The 23,931-nt window shown below is 42.7% G+C and overlaps 1 protein-coding gene across 1 annotated transcript; it reads right to left on the bottom strand.

Moving 5' to 3' along the window:
* Positions 1-15: 15 nt before the first annotated feature.
* Positions 16-10,056, bottom strand: GLS2 (glutaminase 2). The gene is made up of 18 exons (XM_027854990.1): positions 9,940-10,056; positions 8,494-8,667; positions 7,778-7,899; positions 7,350-7,479; positions 6,567-6,646; positions 6,312-6,475; positions 5,996-6,054; positions 5,134-5,166; positions 4,832-4,890; positions 4,369-4,435; positions 3,994-4,044; positions 3,625-3,801; positions 3,123-3,254; positions 2,936-3,028; positions 2,709-2,770; positions 2,114-2,190; positions 1,670-1,733; positions 16-1,574 (listed from the first exon to the last, which is right to left on the bottom strand). Exons 1-18 carry the CDS (start codon positions 10,054-10,056, stop codon positions 1,418-1,420), a joined length of 1,818 nt encoding a protein of 605 aa, XP_027710791.1. The 3' UTR covers positions 16-1,417.
* Positions 10,057-23,931: the final 13,875 nt, after the last annotated feature.

Genomic DNA, 23,931 nt, shown 5'->3' with positions numbered 1-23,931 from the left:
GTCTGGACTTTTAGCTCATTCACAAGTGCTTTATTGACTCAGTGTGCTGTAGCCCGAGAACATCGTCCTGATCCCAACAATCTCAGAACCATACAACCACATAGCTGCAACCGTTCCCGTCCATGAGTCTTTCTGTCTGTCCAGATTCCGATGCCCAGTCAGTCAGTTACAATTATGGAGGACAATGGAGAAAACTTAGGGGTTAACTAGGTCATTGGTACTGGGAGTTGGCATTCTTGAGGGTACCATCTTTACAAACATTCCCTCCTTTGAGGATTTTGTAAAGGGATTGCTGGGCAGGAGGTTTCACCTAACTCATGTTCGGCAGAGAGACTTGAAAATTTTCAGTTTTAATCAAATATGATAAATAGTATTCTCTGGGTCATGGACCCATTGTCCCCTTCACCCCTTAATTAGAAGTGATCTTTGCCTTTTCCCTAGAAGAAATAAGAACCCATATAAAGCAAAGTTTGAAGTATATGTAGTGGCTATTACTGTATAAATATACATTCTGTACACCATCTGGCCCCTCCTACTGTAGTGGTGGTGGCTAAACACTCCTCATCAAAGGAGAAAGGGAGAGGGCTGGGTTTAACAAAAATATTGATTTGTATAATTAAAATTTTATTTGATCACAAAATACTTTCTCTGTCTATAAAAGAACTATTAGCAGCATTATATCCTGATTGAAGGGGGTACAGTACACTTCAGCCTCCTTCAAACCAGGCTCCACAGCTTTCCTCATTTCTCCTCTGTATATACTTATAAGAGGTGTAGCAACCCAGGGCTCCTCATCAGTGCACTCTTCCTTTCTTTAATATGTTTCTTCAACCATGGAGTCAGGGAGAAGAAATAGAATACAGACAGTTCTCACATTATGCAAATTTGACTCCTGCCAGCCCTGTGGCTCAGGATCCCAGCAAGCAGTGGCAGGGGAGTGTGCTAGGGGTCCTCCACTCTACGCACTGAAGCCACTCTGGCTAGGGGTGGGGTAGGGAGGTGCAGGCCTCTAAGAGCTCCAAGGGAAGGGGGATGTAGGGAGGAGGGAGTCTGTGGAAAGGTCCACTTACTTAAATGAGAACTGGCTGTATTTAAGAAGAAACCTAGGTAAACTTTCTGGGGATGCTAATTGAGTCAAAGTACGTACTTGCACCATGCAGAAACTCAAACCTTCTGGTCAAAACCCAATTCAAAACCTGGCAGTGGCCACTAGGACCCCTCTCTGAGCTTTGTCTGAAAAGGTAATGGGGGATCTGGCTCATGATGGGGGTGGTGGGGTGAATGGGCTGGGGTCACTATGAATACTCCTCAAAGAGGCTCTGGTCTAAGACATTAAGCTGACTTCCCCTCTTCCCTCACTGAAGCCAGGTAGACTTCATTCCTGTTGATTCTTGTTTAAGGGAGGGGGTAGCCCCCATTACACCATGCTCTCCAGGTTTTCCTTAGATAGGGCTTCAGCTGCTGCCTCAGCCTGAGTTTCAGACAAAGTATAGGAGTCCTGGTAATCCTGCAGCAGTTTGACCACTTCCAGATGGTTGAACTGCACAGCATCATTCAAGGGAATATTGCCCCACCTGTGAAGGACAGAGCAATAATCAGACAAATAGGGAATTGGGTAGTGATAAAAAGGGATAAAAGAAAGTTCCATCTACTGGTTCCTCCTACTCACCTGTCCTTCACAAAAGGATTTACTTTGCAGGCTTCCACCAGGAACTTGACAACCTCCAGGTGTCCTAGGGGTACAAAGAGGGTCAAAGCTTGGAGGTCTCTGACAACCCTGACCCCATTAGCCTCCCATGACCCTTAAAGAAGGGTTGGGTGCAAGGAGGGGGGAAAAAAGTTATTTTCCTATCCCCTCATTCCTTTAAACAGTAGGGTATAATTCTAGCTATAAATTGTAGTCAGGGGGTCCTAATTTGGCTTTGTGCCTCCAATAGCCATCAGGACAATAGCACTCAATTTGAATGAATGCATACATGTGCTCTAATGGAGGTTGGTTCATGCTTTGTGTCTTTTCCAGAGAGGAAAAGGGATGAGATGTGATGGTGAGTAGATGGAATAAACCTACAAGTGGGCTTTTATGGTCTGGAGCCCTTGTCAATCTTTCAGATACCTTCTGCTGCAGCAACATGTAGTGCTGTGCGGGAGTCATAGTCCTTCTGTTCCATGTCCATGGCTGATAAGGCAAACCTAGGAGCAATAGCACGAGAGCTGCTGGTGTCCTTCAGTTCTGGTGTCACCAGCAGTGGCCCTTCTGAAACAGGGTTGGTGCTCAGAGAAGTGTGGAGGAAAATAAGGAAGAGGGCCTCTGCCATGCCTGAAGTGCTCCAGCTCTTCCAGGGGCCTTGGTGGTTCTATGCCCACATGAACCTGAATGAGTATCTCCCAAGTAAGAGTAGGGGCAGGAAGATACCCTGTAAGTACCAGTCCTCAGATTTGCCAGGTGTGTCCTCACCCGCAGGGCCCTGCTCTTAGCTTCTTAATTCTATCCAATAGCACACTTCTGCAGGTGGCAGCAGGAACTGACTCCGGAGGAGTCCAGAAGACCCAGATGCTAATCCTAGCTGTCACACTCCCTGTGTGATCTGAGTTAAGTCATAACCTCCCTGGGCTTCAGTGTTCTCATCTGTAACACAACAGGGAGCTGCCCTTCTAGCTCTTAATCTTGGAGCCTGAGTTCTTATTTTTAGCCACCAGGGTGATAGTACCTTCGAAGAGCTGAAACATCTCCACTGTAGGCAGCAAAGAGCAGGTTCACCACAGTCTTGTTCTGGGGGAGGGGAAAAGCAGTTACCTGAGGACAATGGTGCCACACATGGATAGCCCTAATGCATTTAGGCCCACTTACATGAGCAGTCATGGGTGCTTGCTGCTCAAGGTGCTGGGAATGGTCTGTTTTAGGAATCTTTCTACAACCAACCATGATTTTTCTTACCCGTACTTCTCCTCCTTCACGTCGAGGGTCCAGCTTCTTAGCGCAGTGCCGCAAATTGTCATAGTTGTGGAAGTTGAAGAGAGATACCAGCTTCTACAGTCACAGCCAAAGGGAGACATGGAAAGTAACACATGGTAGGTACTCAACAAATATTTGATTTGGATTTGATCCTAAAGGTACAACTTACCTGGCAGAAGCTGATGCCCCTGAGGCTGTTCCCCGCCTTGTCCAGAGGAGGTGACAGGCACATCAACCCCATTACATTGGGTACCACAAGCAAGATGGCTCCTGACACTGCAGACTTGGCTGGGAGGCCCACCTGGGAGACCAAAGATGGGGCTGAACGTGTGCCAAAGATTGTACACAACTCGGCCACATAACCACTGTGGGAGAGGCCACACATGCCCATCTCTTGAGCTCTCCCACTTGAGTGGTCAGCCAAGGACGCTGCTCAGGCTCCTGTGAATATTTTTTTTTCACATTCTCATCATGAACCTCTGATTTTCCTTACATGTACTTATCTATAATACTGCCAAATCTACATTTAGGTCCTTCTTCCCCCCTCCCCCCGCCCCCTACATCCCCAAAGGCTCTTGCTTAATAGCCTGATCCTCTTGACTGGAAGAAAAGAAGAAAGATCAGCCTGAATATCTCTTGACAAAAAATGTGAGGGGTCCAAGTAGACTTACATGGAAGGCAAACTGTCCAGAGAAGTCATACATGCCGCAGGAATGCATGAGGCTGAGGGTGTTGCGAACAGCTTCAGCACTCAGCACGCTCTCGCCCGTGATCGGGCAGATTCCACCATTGGCGAGTGTGGCCGCCATGACGCTGCCCGATTCACATGTCACTTCCACTGAGCACAGCTGGGAAAACAAGGGGGATGGTGGAGGATGTTGTGTAACCAGTCACTACCTTCATTTTGGATGGAGAGCAGGGGTAGAGGACCCTGATGTGATGAGAGAAGTCTTCCCTACAAGATATCCCTTTCAGCACAGAGAGTATTTTGTCTCTAGTTCCCACTCAGAAGGCTCAGAGCTGAAACGTGTTTTATTTACCTGGAAGTAGAGGTCCAAGGCAGCCATCATGTCAACTCCCTTAGGAAAACACTGCAGGGGAAGAATAGAAAAATGCATTAACTGCTATTTGGCACCATTTAGTCAACAGAAGTCATTGCTTTTCAGTCCAAATTCCTTAACATCAACTAAGCTCCCTGCCCCTCTAGTTTCTTTCTTTCTTTTTTTGGGGGGGGGGAGGAGGCAATTGGGATTAAGTGACTTGCCCAGGGTCACACAGCTAGTGTCTGAGGCAGCATTTGAACTCAGGTCTTCCTGACTTCAGGGCCCATGCTCTATCCACTGCACCACTTAACTGCCCCTTGCCCCTCTAGTTTCAACAGAATTCTGCTAACTTCCTCCAGCACCTTTTGTTACCTTTTTTTCCTTGAGATAATAGCCAATGGCATAATTCCGATCTCCAGTTTCCTTTTCTGACTGGAACCTACAGCAAAAACTAGTTAGTAAGCCTAAAATTTGGAGTGGGTCATAAAAAGAGGAAATATTTTCTCTGCATTAAGGGAAATCATATCATAGATATCCTACTAAACGTTTGACCCTGTGCAGGGAAGAATCATTGCTTTACAATGTAGAACATAGAAAACCTTCCAACAATCTATTCCAGGAGGACTAGACTAGGAAACATCTAGGACAGGGATGAAACCCAGGCAGTGTCCTAATCATTATCAACCTCAATCTACTGGAAAAAAAAAAAGCTACATCTCAATGAAATGTCAATGAAATGAAGCACTAATGTTAAGTTACAGGATAGGAGCAGCATATGCCCCAAAGTACCCTTAGATTTCCCCTTTCCCCAAAAAAATCTCTCATCGAGTCTTACGTAGCATTGCTGAAACCCATATATTCATTTCCCGCCAATTTGTTCAGATATTGCAACACCTAGAAGAGAGTAAGAGGAGTCAGGAAAAATATTCCACCTAAGTAATGACAAAGACCAAGTTGACAAGGTCTTCTGAATCACTTAGTACTGATCACAGTTTGGCTTTAGAGCTCAGGAACTTCAAAGGGCTCCCAATTCAAGGCAAAGGCTAGTAGCTTCCCACACCTCAGAGAATGAGGGTCATATTCTGGGCTGGTGCATTGGCTACTGGGAACATTTCATGTGGCAGTAAGTGAACTTACAAAATCAAACTTCTCTGCTTTATTGCAGTCCATCTGCAAAAAGAAACATATATCAGCACAGGGGAAAGCATGAGGTGATGACCCCAGGGTAGACATAGGAGGATCTGGAAGGGGGAGAGGACTGATCTTGATGGAGACATGGAAGGAATGAAGTGGGGGTAACGTCTGGACATGTATGACCCAGAGCAGCCAGCACTGAGCAATAATGAGGGACCAGACCCATCTCTCACTTCCCCACACCAATGTGCTGCCTAGAGGATCAAAAACACAGGCTCCTACATCTCAGTAGTGGGGGGAGGGCAATCTGGTACCACCTTCTTCAACACGGGCTACGATTGGCTCCCAGGATGTTGCTGCCCTCAGGGTTATTGCTCAAGGCCTGGGAGGCCTACAGCTGGTGGGCCAGTCTGATACCCCTGCCCAAGGCCAACTCAGCAGTTCCAGGTGACTAATAGCTGCTTCCACTCAGGCCATTCACCCTCTCTCCCCATCTACTCCCTCACCCAGATGTGGCCAATCAGCACAGAAAGGTGCTGTCCTCCCCCTGGTCTTGGCACTTAGCCTTTGGGATTAGGGAGGCAGCTAGAGCCTTTTTTCTTCTCTAAGGACCAAGGTGTTACGCTAGGGCAGGGAATGTACCCATTGTGCTGTGACTTTTCCAAAGAGATGGTAAGACCAGGATCCTGACAGTTTCCATGTCCCCTCTGGGGAATCAGAGCTAGGTGTAAGCTTATTTGAAGAGCTGGCTAAGGCAGAGTGATGTTGCACTTTGCCTCAGTGTAAAATGGGGAATACAGAGCCAGAGACATTTGAAGGATGAATAGTTCTGGCAGTATTTTTGGACTGAGGTCAGGACACTTACCTTTATCAGGGAACTCACAACAATGGCACCAGCATTTACCATTGGATTATGAGGGATTCCTGGGGAGACACAATCCACCCAAGGCTCTATCAGTGGGGGCTCTGGGACATGACTGCTTCCCACCCTCTATTGCCCTCCGTCCTCTCATTCTGTTGGTCAGTCTGAAACTCACAGACCATTTTTCTGGGAAGGTGGAAAATACTGAGCTAAAAGAAGGGGCAGAGAAGCACATGGAGAGGGGGTTAAGACTGATAGCAAAAAGGAAGAGCAGAAAAGTAGCAGCCTATGCTTTGGTCTGAGTTATGGCAGCTCTCACCTTCCTCATTGAGGGAAAGCTTGTTGTAACGTAGACCACTGGGCTCTTTGCCCACATATTTATGCACATACTCAGTGCCCAGGTTGCTGACAGAGATGGCATAAGTGAGGGGCTTCACACAGGACTGTAGACAGAAGGGGATCTTAGTTTGTCCTACTGAGTGCCTATAGATAGAGAAAAGCTATGAAAAGGGTGGCCTTAGTCCTGCAACTCTTCCCTCCCTGCCTAGTCTTCCCCCTTACCCAGTATCCTCACCTTTGTCCATCCACTGTGCATAGTGAGACACCCCACAGATCAGGATCTGACTTGGCTAGTTGGGGAATGTAGGCTGCCACCTGGGCAAGAGGAAGTTTGGGAGAGAGAAAGAAGAAAGAAAGGAGAGGACAGGAGAGGAGGTGGGTGAGGGGAAAGAAGGGAGGGAGAAAAAGAGAGAGAGAGAGAGAGAGAGAGAGGTTAAAGGAAAGGGTGGCAGAACAATTGATAACCCGAGTTAAAATTTCACATAGTCAGAGTTGGAATGTATCTCAGAGGTCATCTCATTCAATAGGAATCCCCTTGACGACATTCCCAATAAGTGATTATCCAATCTCTAGTTGAAAACTGCCAGCCTTCAAATCTTTCAGCTTTTCAAATACAAGTTTACAAATTGTGGCTTTCTAAATGTCCCCATCCCCAGCCCAAAGTCCTTTATTACATATTTTGGATGATCCCCTTTTTTTATGGTTCCCAAGCACGTCAAAGAACCGCTGGACATTGGAAGGAACAAAAAGGGAAGTCCTAGCTTCCTTTAGATATGGATGTATATACATTATCTATAAAGTTTCCTTTAGATATCCACTTCTATCAAATTGCCAAATTGGTAGTTGGTCTTTTTCCTTGCTTTTCCTCCCCAGAACTTCAGGAACTTTACTGAGCTGGGATCTGTGCAGTGGGGGTAGAAAGGCCTGCCCTTTGGCTCCTAATCACTGGGACTCATTTACAATTCTCTTCCTTTAGCCATACAGCATATTTCTTCCCCCTCACTGTCCCGTTCCTAACCTTGCCTTCTGTGCGTTCTTTGGTCTCCTCAAAGATGCGATCCACATGGTCTGTGAACTCCTCAAAGTCAGGAATGACAAACTTCTTTCGGAATGCCTGGGTCAGGAGCACAATGTTGCTGCTCACACATCTGGACCACACAATCACAACTGAATCAGGGGGATGAAGTTAAAATATTATTCTACCCACTCAACAGGACCCTTTAGGGTTGGGGGAAGGAAACGGTAAGCTAAGAGCTGAGCTATATAGCTTGACCCTAACTACCTGTGAGACCTTGGGTAATCACAGTCTCTCTGGGCCACAGCCTCCTCATCTATAAAAACAGATTGGAGGAAGTGATCTCTAAAATCTCTTACAGTTTTAATATCCTATGAATTTGTGATTTTTAGACAGAAGTGAAAGAAGTGCTTTTGTACCCTAGCTCTTACTTTCTAAAAAGATCACGGTCTAAGAGACCCCCGCTGCTGGATTCTTGAACCATCTTCCGCATCTGGCTCATACAGTCCCGGAGCCGGGGATCTGATGTCTGCAGTCCGGTAGCTCTCAGTGCCTTCAGGGGAAAGAGATGGCTCCATGAGCTCCGGGATGACATCACTCTGTCCTTTCCTAACTCAATACCTTGCCAGCCCATGTTTAACTATGGGTACTAAAATATGGAAGAATAGAATGGATACTCAGTGAGTTTCCTAAAATTATAATCTTCAAATAAGAGGCTGGACAGAGCCCATATGGCTTTCTGGGGACTGATTCATGCTTTGGACAAAGCACTTCTAAGACAGGTTCCTTTAAACTCTAAGATTGTATAATTCTATTAAAGAAAGTACTGGAGTAGCTCCATTATTGGTCTCTCTCATAAAGAAAAATAGTAACTTCTGCACTTGGTTCGATTTAACGGTTCACAGTTGAAAGCCCCAAGGTCATAGGGTATTCCCTTCATATCCCAGATTGACCAGGAAGATTAATAGGCATGCCTGAGACAGGGGTAAGATGACTCCTATTAACCTAGGAGTTTTTAATACCACTGGTTACTTAACCTCATGTATTATAGGTTCCCAATAGCAGTTTTGCATGCATGCTGCCCTTCTGTCTCCTACCCCTTCAGAAACTTGGGTAACTAGGTAGGGGAAACTGGAGAATAGCTCACAGCAGTGAACTTATGGAGGGCGATCCTTTCTTGTCCTTCAGCAATGGTGTAGAAGAGCAGGTCACCCAGGCGAGACAGCATGCCACTCTCTGATGCATCACTGTTTGGGGGTATGGATAAGGGGGAGAGATCAGAGATCTCAGACACATTCTCTAAATTCCTCTCCTGTTTCTTCTAGGAGCAGAGGTTAAGGACTGTCTTATGAGTAGAAATGCAAATGGCTACAATGTGTTTCCTTTGGGTGGCATTTATATCTATTTCTGGAGCTTTATTCAGAGCCAAAAGAGAGGGCTGACTATATATAGATGTATGTGTTTATAGCTATATATGTATGTATATATATAATATATATACATACATATGTATGTGTGTGTGTGTGTGTGTGTATGTGCAAATACCTGTGAATGTGTATGTAGAAGTCTTTGAGAATCCTGACTTTTCCATCCTACCTCTCTGTCTGGCATCCCAAGCCTAGACAGGAAGGAGGAAGAGATAAACTGGACTGGGAGGTTTAGCACTAGCAAATTTCCTCAGCAGGGAAGAAAGATGCAGAATCACGCAGACTCCCAAAGAAAGGGGACATCTGGGGTAATGGAGAAAGGCCAGCACACACCTACCCACACATAAGCAAACAAGATCCTAGTCTGGTTTGCTGGCTGACTCTGAGCTGGGGGAATCTAATTCTCAGCGAATTAATTCCGCTGACGGGGTGGGGGGAGCAGGCAGGAAGAGAACCAGCATTTATTAAGTGACTACTATGTGCCAGGCACTGTGCTTTTCAAATTTTATTTTATTCCATCTTCACATGACTGTGAAGTAGGTACCAAAAAACCCTCTCTCTTTAAGTAGTCATATAAAAATCTACCCTATTCTGTAAGCTTAATTTTTGACCCACACAGGTGCTACCTTGTAAAACAAACACATACATACACATCACGTTCTCCCACGCTTGAGCTAATGCAGCAATAATAAACCCCATCACTCTCAATCACCCACATCAGTTAACACAGTGAAGGCATAGACATACATATATACATACATACATACAAACACATTTACGTATATGTGTATGTATGTGTGTATGTATGTATATCAGACAAAAAGCTAGACACTGGAGGAAATATTGCCCAAACATTGCCACCACTCCATCCTCTACATGCAAATATTTACTTGGACTTGTACTCTAAATGTAAATACCACCCAAACAACCCGCACCCAGCATTACAGAGAAGATAATTCTGTCTCTCTCTCTCTCTCTCTATATATATATATTATATATAACAATATAATATATATTGGTGTAAACCGGGCTTCCAACTAAGCCTAAACACCCCAGGTTACACTAGGTTGGGATTGGGAAGGAAAGGTGGGAGGGGAAGAATGAAGTGGAATTAGAGGGGAGGGTCTTGTGCCCCGAGACTCCAGGGCAGTGCTCGGCCCACCTACGCACCTTGCAAACTTACATTCCGGAGGGTCAATATGACTCAACCCTCGTCCCGAAGGACTCCGCAGGATAGCCCAGGTGGGCCGGACCCAAACCCCCAAATCCCAAGGCAAGGGCATCACGGTGTTGCGCGGTGGGAGAGGAGAGACCAGAAAGGAGGAGGTGGGAGGTAGGTGGAGAACTGGGGAGAGAGCAGAGCGCTTCCCAGAGGAGGGAGGGAGAAAGGCGCTGGAGCTTGGGGCTCTGTCGCGATGAGTGCACCCCCCCACACCCCCGCTCCCCACTGCTCCCGCCTTACTGTTCCGTCTGATGCTGCGGCTGGTGGCTGTTCAGCATCTCCCTGCCTTGGTGGCGGACGCTTCCAACAAGGAGGGGATCCCGGGCCAGGGGACCCCATGCTCCCCGCCCGGGAGGCCGTCCACCTGGTCCACACAGAGCTCCCCGGAGAGCTCGTAGGGAGCGCATCCCCGGGCCTCCAGCAGTCGGTTCCGCGAGGGAGCACAGACGCGCCTAGGAAGGAGCTAGGGTGGGGCTGGGAGGAGAGGGTGGTGGAGAGGTGCAGAAGGATGTGCCAGGTATAGGTAAGGCTCGGAGGGGGGCAGCTGAGGGAGGCCGCGGGAAAGGGGGGGAGTCCGGCCTCTTTACAGGAGCCTCCAACAGCGGCGCGTGTCAGTCCCCCCACTATGACCTTAAGTACGTTCGATGGCGGAGGAATGGGGGGAAGGAGGAGTAAGGACAGGGTGGAGAGGGGCAAGGGTCGAGTCCAATAAGCGAGCAGAGGGAGGGAAACAGGGTGGGCGTGGGGAAAAGGTGAGACTGCCCATTAATGGGACTGAGGTGGGAGGAGGGGGTGCTGCTGAAGAACCGCTTCTCTCTGGGCTTCCCTCGCTCCTCCCCTCTCTGCCCCCCGCTACCCCGCCCCCTACACGATTTTGCGCGTGCGCACCGGCTCGCCCCTCGAGCTGCCAGAGCGCGGGAAAGCGGGAGAGCGCGAGGCGCGAGCTGGCGTTCGAGGCTCCAGGCAGAGGAGAGGGATGATGGAGGTCAGCGGAGAGCGGCGAGGCTCCGGAGCGGAAAATGCGGGTGAGGTCACTGGTTCGTTCCACAGACTTCTTGATCGCCTTCTCGGGGACACCGAGATGACCAAGCTGGAGTTATTCAGTGCCAGCCGTCGGGGAAGTTACAGCCCGGGGGCAGTGGGTAAGACCAACGCTCCTAACCGAAAGGGGAGAAGCCCACCCCTGCCTCCTCTTTCTCACCCCCTCCCCCCAAGACTGGCCGCCAGGACTCGGGGCCCGAAGTCGTGGCCCTGCGCGGACCGGTCATAGATGGGGGCGGGGGAGGAGCGCGGTCGGGTCGCCTCTGGCGCTGATTCAGCTTCCTCACCTGTACAAAAGGGCATCGTAACACTGGCTCCACCCACCTCACCAGGCTTATTGTGAGGGTCAGCCGGGCTCCCTGTGCCCTGGGAAGAGTGGGGAGGAGGGAGCTTCTTACCTTTACTGAGGGCGAGAGCAAGACAGACTCTCCTCATTCTGTGTCCCTGCAAAGTGTCCCCAAAGGAAAGACCCTCCTACCTCCCCCCAGATTCTGAGTTTGAGGTGATCCCATCAGGGTAAATGGACCGCTGGTCTAGAGTTGTCCCTGAGTTAGTAGGGATTAGTGGGGATGGAAAGGAGGGGAATTTAAAGTCGAGGCAAATCAGTGTATGCTTAAATCTATCCCCTCCTTGACGTTTTTTTACATAGGTGAAAGCAGATTAAAAATACCAAGGGCAGCCGTGAAAGGGAAAAGAAGTCTCAAAATGACAGCCCGAGGTCTTTGTGGAATGGATTTGGGGAAGAATAGGGGATAGTCCTGCCTCTTTGCCTTGTATATAGTAGGATTTTTTAAAAAATGTGTTGATTATGGTGTTCACCTATAGCTGGTAGGTTTCCACCACCCCATCTGGCAATAGATTTGGTTCCTATGTAGGAAAGTATTTGTGGAAGACTTTTGAGAGAGCCCTAAATCTTAAGGCCTGATTTTGGTGCAGGTCAGCATGTCCTTGCCTCAGTTCTCCATCTTTGAGAATATATCCTTCACTTTCCCTTTTTGACAAACTTTGTAAAGAGATGTATTGTGTGTTATGGGTTGGCCTGGATGACCATTATGGTCCTTTCCAATACTGTGATTGTGAATATACCTGTGAAATGTTTTGATCTCCTCAAGAGGAAGATGCTGTGTAAAGTTACAATAATAAACCCCACCTAGAGAAGCAGCGTGACAATAGATAAAGAACACCAATCATGGGGTCAGAAAAGACTAGGTTTCAAGTCCTGCCTCTGATACATATCGACTGTGTGACCTTGGGCAAGTGTCACTTAACTTCTCTTAAGTTGCAGACCAGGTAACAGGTACGTTCTATACTGTGGTAGAGGAAATTTATTTACTGTGAATTTCCTACACTAATGAAGTCACAGGTTCCTTCCAAAGAAACAAAAACTTACATAGAAGTTAGTTAGAATCATCCTTATTTTGATTTCCAGTGACAGGGAACACCCTGAGGTAGTCATTCTATTTTTGGACAGCTCGTATTTTTTTTTTTGATTATTTATTTTTCTAAAGTGGTATTTTTTTTATTAATTTACTTTTAGTTTACAACATTCACCTCTATAAGCTTTTGAGTTTTAAATTTTCTCCCCCTCTCCTCCCCTCTCTCCCCAAGACAGTGAACAATCTGATAATGACTCTACATATACATTCCTATTAAACATATTTTCACATTAGTCATGTTGTAAAGAAGAATTAGAACCAATAGGAGGAACCACAAGAAAGAAGAAACAAAACCAAACAGACGAAAAAAGAGCAAATAGTACGCTTTGATGTGCATTCAAACTCCATAATTCTTTCTCTGGACGTGGATAGCATTTTCCTTTTAGGGATCCTTGCATTGTTAAGAGGAGCTAAGTCTATCAAAGTTAATCATCACACAATGTGGCTGTTACTGTGTACAATGTTCTCCTGGTTGTTCACTTCACTCAGCATCAGTCCGTACAAGTCTTTCTAGGTTTTTCTGAAGTCTGCCTGCTCATCATTTCTTATAGCACAATAGTATTCCATTACATTCATATACCACAACTTGTTCAGCTATTCCCCAATTGATGGGCATCTCTTCAATTTCCAGTTCTTTGCCGCCACATATAGAGCTACTATGAATATTTTTGTATGTGTAGGTCCTTTTCCCATTTGTATGATCTCTTTGGGATACAGCCCTAGAAGTACTATTGCTAGGTCAAAGGGTATGCACATTTTTATAACCCTTTGAGCATAGTTCCAAATTGCTCTCCAAAACAGCTGGATCAGTTCACAACTCCATCAACAATGTATTACTGTTCCAATTTTCCCACCCTCTTCCCACCTAAGCAGTTCCCTTATCAGAGACACTGGTTGTAAAAGTTCTTTCCCAGTTTTCTGCTTCCCTCCTAATCTTGGTTGCATTGACTTTGTGCAAAAACTTTTCCATTCAATGTAGTCAAAATTATCCATTTTGCATTTCATAATGTTCTCTAATTCTTATTTGGTCATAAATTCTTCTGTTCTCCATAAATCTGACAGGTTGTTAGTAAATTTTTCAGTATACAGAGTCATAATCTGACTCCTTGTAATTTCAACCCTTTGTTCATAATTTTTCCCTCTGGGGCCAAGTAGAAGTAAGTTAACAATCTCTGTTCCACATGAAAATTCTTCGTATCCTTGAGGACAGCTAGTTGCTATGTTTCCCGGACTTAAATATCCCTAGTTCTTTCAGCCAGTACCATCTACAGCATGGTTTGTCTTTGTGCCTTCCTTTGGCCATATGTAACCTGGCTAAGATAGAGTACAACTGGCCTGTCACCTCCATAACTCTGGACACTCTGTTTGTGCTCACAAAGACTAAGATCCCATTAACCTTTTTGGCTGCCACATCATATCACTATCCCTTAGTGAGCTTTCAATCTACTAGTGACCCTGGATCTTTTTCATAGAAACTACTGGATTTTATTTATTTTTTTACAGTATTTCCTTCATCCTGTACTCGTTACAACTTATTTAAACCAGTTGCAAGACTTTACCTTTGTCTCTATTAAATTTTGTCTTCCCTTTGGGTGACCATTCCAAGACTGTTGAGATCTTAATGTTCAACTTGGGCCTGAGTTCAAATGTGCCACTACTTGTACGCTCTTAGACAAGTCACTTAAAATGTCTCTGGACCTCAAGCTCCTTATCTGTAAAGTGATGAGATTGACCTAAGTGACCTCTGTGACCCCGCTAGCTCTAGACCTGTGATCAATGATCTTTCTGGATCCTGGCTCTGTCATCCAATCGATCAGTTATCCCTCTAAGCACGCCTAGAGGATCACAGATTTAGAGTTGGAAGCAACTTCAAAGGTCCCCTCATTTCATCTATGAGGGAGCTGAAGCCCAGATTAAATGGCTTCTCAGACATCCCACAGATGCCTAGTGGCAGAGTGGTGACCAGTAAGACCAGATCTCACTCCGAATCTGTACCCTTTCCACTAGAGCACCCTGATCTGCTATCTCTGCCTTCACTGAATTCAGTGCCACTGACTTTAAAGTATCTCCTATATGCAGTGCGTTATTTTAGATTCTGGGGATATAAAGACAAAAACACACCTTCCTACCATCAAGGAGCTATGCTCTATTGTCATGATTTTAATATGTTGAACAGAACGAGCCAAAGATCTCTGGCACTATGTTAGAGACCTGCCTCCATGTTGATGTTGATCCATTAATCAGTACTCTTGGGTTCTGATCATTCAACCAGTTCCAAAGTCAATCTAACTTACTGTCATGTAATCCACATCTGTCTGTTTTGTATATAGATGTATTGGGTGGAGACTTTTTCAAATGCTTTGCCGAAATCTAGCTACTATGTTCGTGGCATCTCCTCATTCAATTGCCAGTCTGGTAACCCTGTAAAAAAGGAAATGAGGTGCCTTTTTGGTTGTTTGTCTACACATTTTCAAACTTTTATAAAGGTTAAAAAGTTATCCTCAACCCCATGCTCACTCCAGTACTTCTGTAGTAGATCATTATAATAAGGAAAATTTATCCTCATATTTTGTAGGATGAAACAATTTTTTACATTCAGAAACAGTTCAGAGCCAGCTCCAACTCTACCTTCACCTTTGACCTAGATCTCTGTCTATCCTTCTCTCTATCTTGGCTTTTATTTGAGTTAGGAGAGTGGTCCCATCACTGAACCCCTCCTCCAAGTATCTCTAGCACAGTTCAGGTTATAAGATTAATATTAAAATATGATTGAAGCTCTTAATTTCCAGGTGGTTTCAAGCTTGCAGATATTCCATTCTTTCCTTGGTTTTAACTTGAAATGACCTTCTAAACTGGACATTCAGCTGAAAATAAAGCTTCAGTAAATTAAAAACCCCTTCCTTGTGTCCTACAAAGTTGGTTATTGGATCAGTCTTTTTTTTTTTGGATCAGTCTTTTATTGTGGGTGCTGGCCATATAGGCTGTAGATTTTATGGTTTCTTGAAGCACAAACCAGATCATAATAACATTCCACCTTGGAGCTGGTCCAGGGCCAGAGCTGCCTCTGGATGATGGTTAGAAGGTGAATTAATTAACCTCTCCTCACCCTACTATAAACAACCAGGCCCCAGACTTAGGGTCCATTCAGTCTTCAACCCCTGCCATCCTGGCCCACTAGAGCTGAGACTTGCCTTCTGTACCTCCCTTCTGCTTTTTTCTCATGGAATGATGATCAGATCAACAGTACCATATAATTGCTTCTTGAAAGGAAATGTTATTATACTGTCCTGCTTAGGCAGAAGCTACTTTTCCACATATCTAGTCACATTAGCCCTGACCTTCCACTGTCCCAATTCCACCGCCCCCTCTTTTGTTCTCTAAGGAACTCTAGGAGATTATAGTTAAGTACTTTCTGGGCTCGCTATTCCAGAAAGGCCAGCTACATCTCCCCTCCTCACACAGGGTTCTCACACATAGGGCTATTTTGAGGGGTTGGGGTGTGTCTTCTGTAGTGCTGTTGGCTAGAGTGCCATTCTAGAGTGTTCCTTCCTCTGTTAGATGACAGTGAACAGCACACTAGTTCCATTTAATCAGTTAATATCAGTTTAGCTTTTACAAAGGGATATTTACTTCAAAGATATAGCAAGTAGTATAAATACTTCCTGCCAATGTATGGAGGGGAGTTTACACTCTTCCTCTATACCACTTTAGTTTCTGGGGAGAATAGCCTCACACTTAACTCAATTTCTACTTAACATTAGTCCCACTAAGTCATATCTCTTCTGGAAGAATGCCTCAGCTGCCATTAGGCTAGGATCTGAAGGTTGCTTTTCTGTCCTCAGGAATCATCGCTGGACTGAGTGTAGAACCCTGGCATGCAAGACTTTCTAGATGTCTCAAAACTCAGAATCTCTTCTCTCCATTTTAAAAAAATATTATATTTTATTTTTTTCAGTCAGTAAAAATCTTCCTTCTCTCCTTCCCATCTTATACTACCTCTACCTCCAAATTGAGAATGAAAGAAAGAGAAAAACCATGTTACAAACGTGTAGTCACAACAACAACAATAACAATCTGCATTGGTCATGTCCAAAAAAAAAAATTTCATTCTGCACTCTGAGTTCTTCACTTCTCTATCAGTATGTATGTAGCATATTTTGTCATTAGTCCTCTAGAATTATGGTGTCATTATGTTGATCAGAGTTCTTAATTCTTTCAAAGCTTTTTGTCTTTACCATATTGTTATTGGTCTGTAAATTGTTCTCTCAGTTCCATTCACTTCTCTCTCTATCAGTTCATATAAATTTTCCCAAGTTTCTCTGAAACCGTCCCCTGCATTATTTCTTTTAGCACAATGTGTTCCTTCACATATATATACTATAACTTATTTACCCATTTCCCAATTTAGGAGTACCTCCCTTAGATTCCCTTCTTTGCCACTTCAAAAAGAGCTACAAATATTTTGTGTATGCCTAATTAATATTTGTTTTGCTTATGACCCATGATGATGGGTTCTGAAGGGACACATATATTGATCTCCTCATATTAGAATGTAAACAGTTTTTTCTTGTTTAGTCCTTTATATTTGTTTACTGATTTTTAACTTTGTTTCTCATGACTCCTGTGTTTGAACTTAAGCATTTTTATGGAGCTCTAGTCTTTTTATCAGGAATGCTTGTCAATCCTCTTTAAAGGCCCATTTCCCCAACCCTGTTGGATTATATTCAGTTTTTCAGGGTAAGTTATTCTTGGTTGTAAACCTACGTCCTTTGCCTTTTGGAATATGTTATTTCAAGCTTTCTGCTTCTTTATAGCAGTGATTGCTAAATCTTGTGTGAGCCTGATGGTGACTCTTTGGTACTTGCATTCTTTTTTTCTGGCTACTTACAGTATTTTTCTTTGACCTGGAAGCCATGGATTTTGGCTATAATGTTACCAGGAGTTTTCATTTGCAGGTTTCTTTTAGGAGGTGAACAGTGGATTCTTTTTATTTCTGTTTTGCCTACTGGTTCTAAGAAGTCTAGGTAATTTTCTTTTATGATTTCTTGAAATATGACATTTAGCTCTTTTTTTGGTTATGGTGTTTAGTTTTCTAGATCAGTTGTTTTTGCTATGGAATACTTTATATTTTCTTCTATTTTTTCAGTCTTTTGATTTTGTTTTAATATTTCTTGTCTCATAGAGTCATTAGCTTATCTTTGGTTCATTCTAATATTTAAGAGTTTGTTGCTTGGGCAGGATTTTGTAACTCTTGTGCCAAGCTGTTGATACCCTTTCCGTTCTTTCTTCCGTAGCTCTCATTTCTTTTTAACTCATGGCACAGTGGATGGAGAGCACTGGGCCTGGAATACCAGAGTTCAAATCCGGTCTCAGACATTTACTAGCTTTACGACCCTAGGCAAGTCACTTAACCTCAGTTTCCTCAACTATAAAGTGGGGATGATAATAGCATCTACTTCCCAGAGTTGTTGTAAGGATCAAAAGAGAATTGTAAAAAGTGCTTAGCCCAGTGTCTGGCATATAGGAGGCACTACATAAATCCTTATTTCCTTCCCCTTCTTTTTTCCAATTTTTCTTCCTAGCATTCTCATTTCATTTATAAAAAGAATTTTAAACTCTTAAAAAACTGCTGCTTCATCTCTTCCAGGACTTTTAGTTGAATTTTTGCCCAAGCTGTGTTTTCCTTTGAGTCTTTGTTTGTAGGTGTTTTGGAATTATTCTCCTGTTCTGGTTTTGTGTCTTGAGTGACCCTGTCACCATAATAGCTTTTAATGGTGGTATTCTTTTTTTGTTTGTATATTCTTCCAGTCTACATACCAATTTCAGACTTTCTTTTAGAGCTGCACTTTGAATACTTCTGAAGGAAATATCTGGGCTGGGCTTGGTGGTGGGTATTGAGTGTTGTGCTATTCTTGAGGTTGTGTTATTTCAGACTCTCGGGGTAACTCAGGCTGGAGACCTGCAAGCTTTCAGTGCTAACAAAGTGACCTGATCCAGGGCAGAGTCTTACTGCTGGTCTGAGCTCTTCAAATTTTTTAGTTGGATTTGAGTCTGAGCAACAGTAGGTGCTGCCAGACTCATTCACACCAGTCAGCTGGGAAGCTCTGCTGATTCAGACGAATAGAACTGCAGATTCTCTTTTAGTTTGGGATTTCTGCCCTAGTTATTTCTCTGCAGCCTTTAGACCGGGTTAGAAGCTGTAACGGAGACTGACAATGCTTCTAGGGTCTAAGCCACAGCAGCTACTTGCTTCTGAATTTGCTCCTTGCTAGGCACACTCCTCAGGATCTGTAATTGCTATCTACTGCTTGAACACTATACCTGTGTGCAGTTCCCCTCCTTAGAACTGTGACCTGGAGCTAAATAGTAGATGTCAGTGCTACCAGTTGGCACCTGTTCCCACACCTTGTAGTTGGTGCTCACCTATAGGTTTGGAATCTACTGTTTCACAGCCTTTCCTTGGGCTCTGGAGCAAATTATACACCCTTTGCTCCTAGTCAGACCCCTTCTCAATGACCTTAGACCTTTCCTTTCTCTCTCTGTTTACCTGGGATGGAAAAATGACTCACTGTGACTTTGTCTTGGATTTCATAGCATGTTGTGAGGATGAAATGGGATATTTGTAAAAAAATACTTAGCACATAGAAAGTGCTATATAAATGTATATTCCCTTCCTCTTTCTTCACATGCTCATAAGGACTAGGCTCAGTGGCCAGCCTCCTATATACCATTTTTGAAACATTTTTCTTTATTATTATTAACTTGACAAACATGAACATTTTCTCATACAAAGAACAAAAAAAGAGGATTGTATGTAACTGTGAAACCTAGACTATGTTTAACAAAACTCCAACACTGCCCTGCTTAACTGTCCCCTTCTTAACTTCCTTCTGCACTCTTTTGTATATTTTAAATGTTTCAGTGGTGCTTTTTTTCCCCCTGATTTCACTTTTAACTTCTCCTCACACAACTACCATACATCTCCCTTTCCAAAAAACAAAATCCCATTCTTATAGCAAATTAAGTCAAGCAAAATGAATTTATACACTGGATGTATCTGAGAGTTTGTGCCTTTATATAAAGTCCATCACGTCTCTGCCAAGACGTGGGAAGCACAATTCAAAATCTGTTTTCTGGAGTTGAGATCATTGCATTGATCAATTTGTAAGGTTATCGTAGCTTTTTTTTTTCTTTTACAGCACTTTAATCTTTGTATGAATTATATCTGGTTTTCTTTAGTTCTCCTGGTTTTCTCTGACTGTCCCCTTTGTTTCTTCTTACAGGGCAATAATATTCCAAATAATTCATATACTACAATTTGTTTAGCTATTCCCCAATTCTTAGGTATTTAGTTTGTTTCCATTTCTTTTGTAGAACAAAAAGTGCTGCTATAATTATTTTTGTACATATAGGTCATATCACTCTTTCTTTGTTCTCTTTAAGATATAATTATATTCAAACCTAGTTAGTAGTATTATTGGATTAGGGGATGTTACACATTTTAGTGACTTTTGTGTATGGTTCCAAAGTGTTTTCCGGACTGGTTGGACCAAGTCACAGCTCTACTAGCAGTGTGTCCTTTTTATTTTCTTTTATACACTTCAAAATGTTTTATTGATAGTCTTTATTTTTAAAATCTCTTTTAAAAGAGATGTAAGTTTTTTAAAAGATTTAAATTTTTTATTCTGAACTTAGCAGACACCAAATAAATTGATCATTTCTGTGTTACAAAGTAGAGCATGAGAAGTGTACAAGGAATTATGAATCTTTATTACCTACAGTTTGCCCTTTCTTTTAAGGATAGCCCTTATAAATTCTAAGAATTCTTATTCCATCTCCCATTCACAGAGGACTCAAATCCTCAAGTAAACTGCACCACCCCCTCAGGGCCCTAGAGGTACTCCTAAAGGATTTAGGGTATCTTTATCTAATGCTACTGGTTCAAGACCCCATTACTTCTCCCCAGTATTAATCACTGGTGATTAATGCCCCAGTTCAATTTAGCTAATTTTCTTTAGCTAATTAACATCAATTAGTTTTTGTTTTTGTTTTTTGCTTTTTTGGTGAGGCAATCAGGGTTAAGTGACTTGCTCAGGGTCACACAGCGAGTAAATGTCATGTGTCTGAGACTGGATTTGAACTCACATCTTCCTGACTCCAAGGCCGGAGCTCTATCTACTGCGCTATCTAGCTTCCCCCATCAATTAGTTTTTACAGAGGGATATTTAATGAGAAGATATAGTAAGATAGGAAATTATAAACACTTCTCCCAACACGTGGGCACATTCTCTCTGAGTGGACTCAAAGCAATTGCTACAAAACAGTCACCTTACCAAGTTCACTTCTGAATCTGTGGCATAGCCAGTGGATGAGTTGCTGTTGATCCTTGGCAGCCTTTGATCTATTTCTCTATAGGGTCAAGCAGGTTACATAGGATTTTGCTTCTAATTCAATTAGGCTTGGCAGTTTGCAAAATCTATCATGGATGCCATCTCCTGAACCTGTGGTGGCTTGCTCTCCTTACCTTTCAGAACTCACAAGGTTGTTGCTTAGTCTAATACTCCTTGAGCAACAAAGAAGAGAAACCACAGAGACAGAAGCAACTGTAGAACCATGTGCTCTCAGGCTACATGGCAGGGGCCTGTTTAGAGAGATAAAGACTTGAGGCCTCTCTCCCCACCTGGAACTTATAGCTTACTTGACTCTTCACTTGAATGCAGCCTGGAAACCAAGAGGACTCCTTTATATGATGAGTGATTTTTGTAAGCATCCTTAGTTCTGGTTCAGCAGCCAAATGAAAGACTCCTTTATTTCATGTGGTAAGCAGACCAGAAAACAATATGCTCGGAAATCCACTTGGGGATTGCATCAGTAGAGCACGGAGCACATATTCTTAAGGACTGGACTCTCATTGGCCAGTCCTAATCCTCCATTACCTAAGTATTTAATAAATTCAATATGTTACTTTCAGGCCTGTCCTGTGTGTCTGTTTTTATTTCTCAACTTCTGTTTGCTTCTATGTATTTTAAAAAATGCTTCAAAGATTCTCTTCTTTTTTGGGGGGGATAATACTATAGCTTCCCTCTCCCCTCAAGAACTCTCCCAAAAAGGAAGAAGGTATAACAAAACCCTTGTAACTTGTCAAACAAAACAAATTCACACATAGGCTATCTATATCTATATCTTATTCTGTACTTTGAGACCACCTTTTCTATCAGGAAGTAGGTGCCATTCTTTATCATTGGTCTTCTGGAGTCCTAGTTGGTTATTTCATTGATCAAACTTCTAAATTATTTCAGAGTTGTTTTTCTTTGCGACATTATTGCGTAACTATCTTCTCACTCCACTCTGCATCATTTCATACAAGTCTTTTCAGATTTCCCTGAATCCATCCCTTTAATAATTTCTTATTGTGCAAATAACATTCCATTACATTTATATGCCATACTTTATTTAGCTATTCTCCAATTTAGGGGCACTTACTTAGGTTTTGGTCCTTTGCTATGTTAAATAGAATTTGCTCATATTTTTGTACATATGGACATTTTCCCTCTTTAATTTCTCTCTGTGTTTTTTTTTTTTTGGTGAGGCAATTGGGATTAAGTGATTTGCCCAACGTCACACAGCTAGTGAGTATCATGTGTCCGAGGCTGGATTTGAACTCAGGTCCTCCTAACTCCAGGGCCGGTGCTCTATCCACTGTGGCTACCTAGCTGCCCCTCTTTTTAATGTCTTTGAGGATTATAGGTCCAATAGTGGCATCGTTAGGTCAGAATGTATTCATGTTTTAGTGGCTTTGCATATAATTCCAAATTGCTTTCTAGAAAGGCTGGATCAATTAATGTATAGCTCCACAAACAATCCATTAGTTTGTTTATCTTCCCACAGTCTCTCTGACAGTTGTCATTTTTCTTTTTGGCCTTTTGCCAGTCTGATTTTGTCATGAAGTAAAACTTCATGGCCAACTTAATTTGTGTTTCTCTAATTTTAGTAATTTGGAGTATTTTTTCATTTGACTGTTGATAGCTTGAATTTATTTCTTTAAGGACTCATATTCTTTGACCATCTGGTTTTTTGGGAATGACTCTTGTTCTTAAATATTTGAATCAATTGCTTATATATCTTTGAAATCAGACCTTTAACAGAAAAGCTTGCTGGAAATATTTTTTCCCCCAATTAATTATTTCTAATTTTAACTGAATTGTTTTGTTTGTAAAAAATCTTTTCAATTTTATATAATCAAAATTATGCTATTTTCTTTTGTGATCTTCTGCACTCCTTGTTTGGTCGTGAATTCTTTCCTAATCCATAGATGTAAAAGGTGTTTTCCTTCATCTTCTAATTTGTTATATGATGTGACCTTTTATAAAGTCACATTTCCATTTGGAGCTGATCTTGGTATATTATGTGAAATGTTGATCCAAATCTAATCTCTGTTAGACTGCTCTCCAGTTTTCCCAGCAGTTTTTGTTGAATAGTGAGCCCTTACTCTAGTAGTTGGGACTCTGAGTTTGTTGAACACTTTTTACCATGTTTAAGTATCAAATAATTTTGACGATTATTACTTTGTAGTTTGAGATCCAATATAGCTAGGCCTGTTTCCATCCCACTTCCCCACTCCTCTACCCCGTTGTTTTTCTTGAGATTCTTGATTTTGTTCTTCCCTATGAATTCTTTATTATTTTTTGTAAGTCTATAAAATAATACCTTGGTAGTTTGGAATGACACTGAATAAGTAAATAAATTGATGTAGCATTATCATTTTATCATATTGGCATGGCCTAACCATGAGAAATTACTATTTCTCCAATTATTTATGTCTATAGACTGTTTTGTAATTGTTTATATATTGTTCCTGTGTATTCCCAACTATTTTAAATATTTTGTAGATATTTTGAATGGAATTTCTCTTTCTGTTGCTTCCTATTGTGTTTTGCTCAGAGCATGCAGAAAAGCTAATAGATTTATATGCATATATGATGATATTTGTATATATATATATACACAATGTATTTTTATATATAATGATATATGAGATTTGTATTTTATGTGTGTATATGTATGTACAAGACATTAATGTGTGTTTTATATTTATATATACACATTTAATAGCAGAGAGATGTGAGCTATGTATATTATACATACATATATGTGTATACATATGTATACACATACACATCATAACATCAACATGAGTGCAGCTTGACTGTGGAAATAAATGTTTTCTGAGGAGGAGAGGAAGAAAGGAAGAGAAAGAAAAATATTTGGTGGTGATGTGTCACTTTGTGATTAACCCAGAAGAGGCATTGCAGGGGCAGCTAGGTGGTGCAGTGGATAGAGCACCGGCCCTGAAGTCAGGAGGACCTGAGTTCAAATGCAGCTTCAGACCAAACACTTCACACTTACTAGCTGTGTGACCCTGGGCAAGTCACTTAACCCCAGTTGCCTATAAAAAGAAA

The sequence above is a fragment of the Vombatus ursinus genome, unplaced genomic scaffold (genome assembly GCF_900497805.2).
Source record: "Vombatus ursinus unplaced genomic scaffold, bare-nosed wombat genome assembly UNPS02010769.1, whole genome shotgun sequence".
NCBI classification, from domain to species: Eukaryota; Metazoa; Chordata; class Mammalia; order Diprotodontia; family Vombatidae; genus Vombatus; species Vombatus ursinus.
This window is presented reverse-complemented; position numbering and strand designations above follow the sequence as displayed.

Bases quoted from the DNA above. Each gene is read 5' to 3' on its own strand.
- GLS2 (XM_027854990.1), bottom strand. From the start codon at position 10,056: ATGCCCTTGCCTTGGGATTTGGGGGTTTGGGTCCGGCCCACCTGGGCT. The intron at 6,647-7,349 runs GTTAGGAACGGG...CCTCTTGCCCAG, and splicing joins AAGAACGCACAGAAGGCAAG to GTGGCAGCCTACATTCCCCA. The intron at 4,436-4,831 runs GTAAGACTCGAT...TTTTTGCTGTAG, and splicing joins ATGGGTTTCAGCAATGCTAC to GTTCCAGTCAGAAAAGGAAA.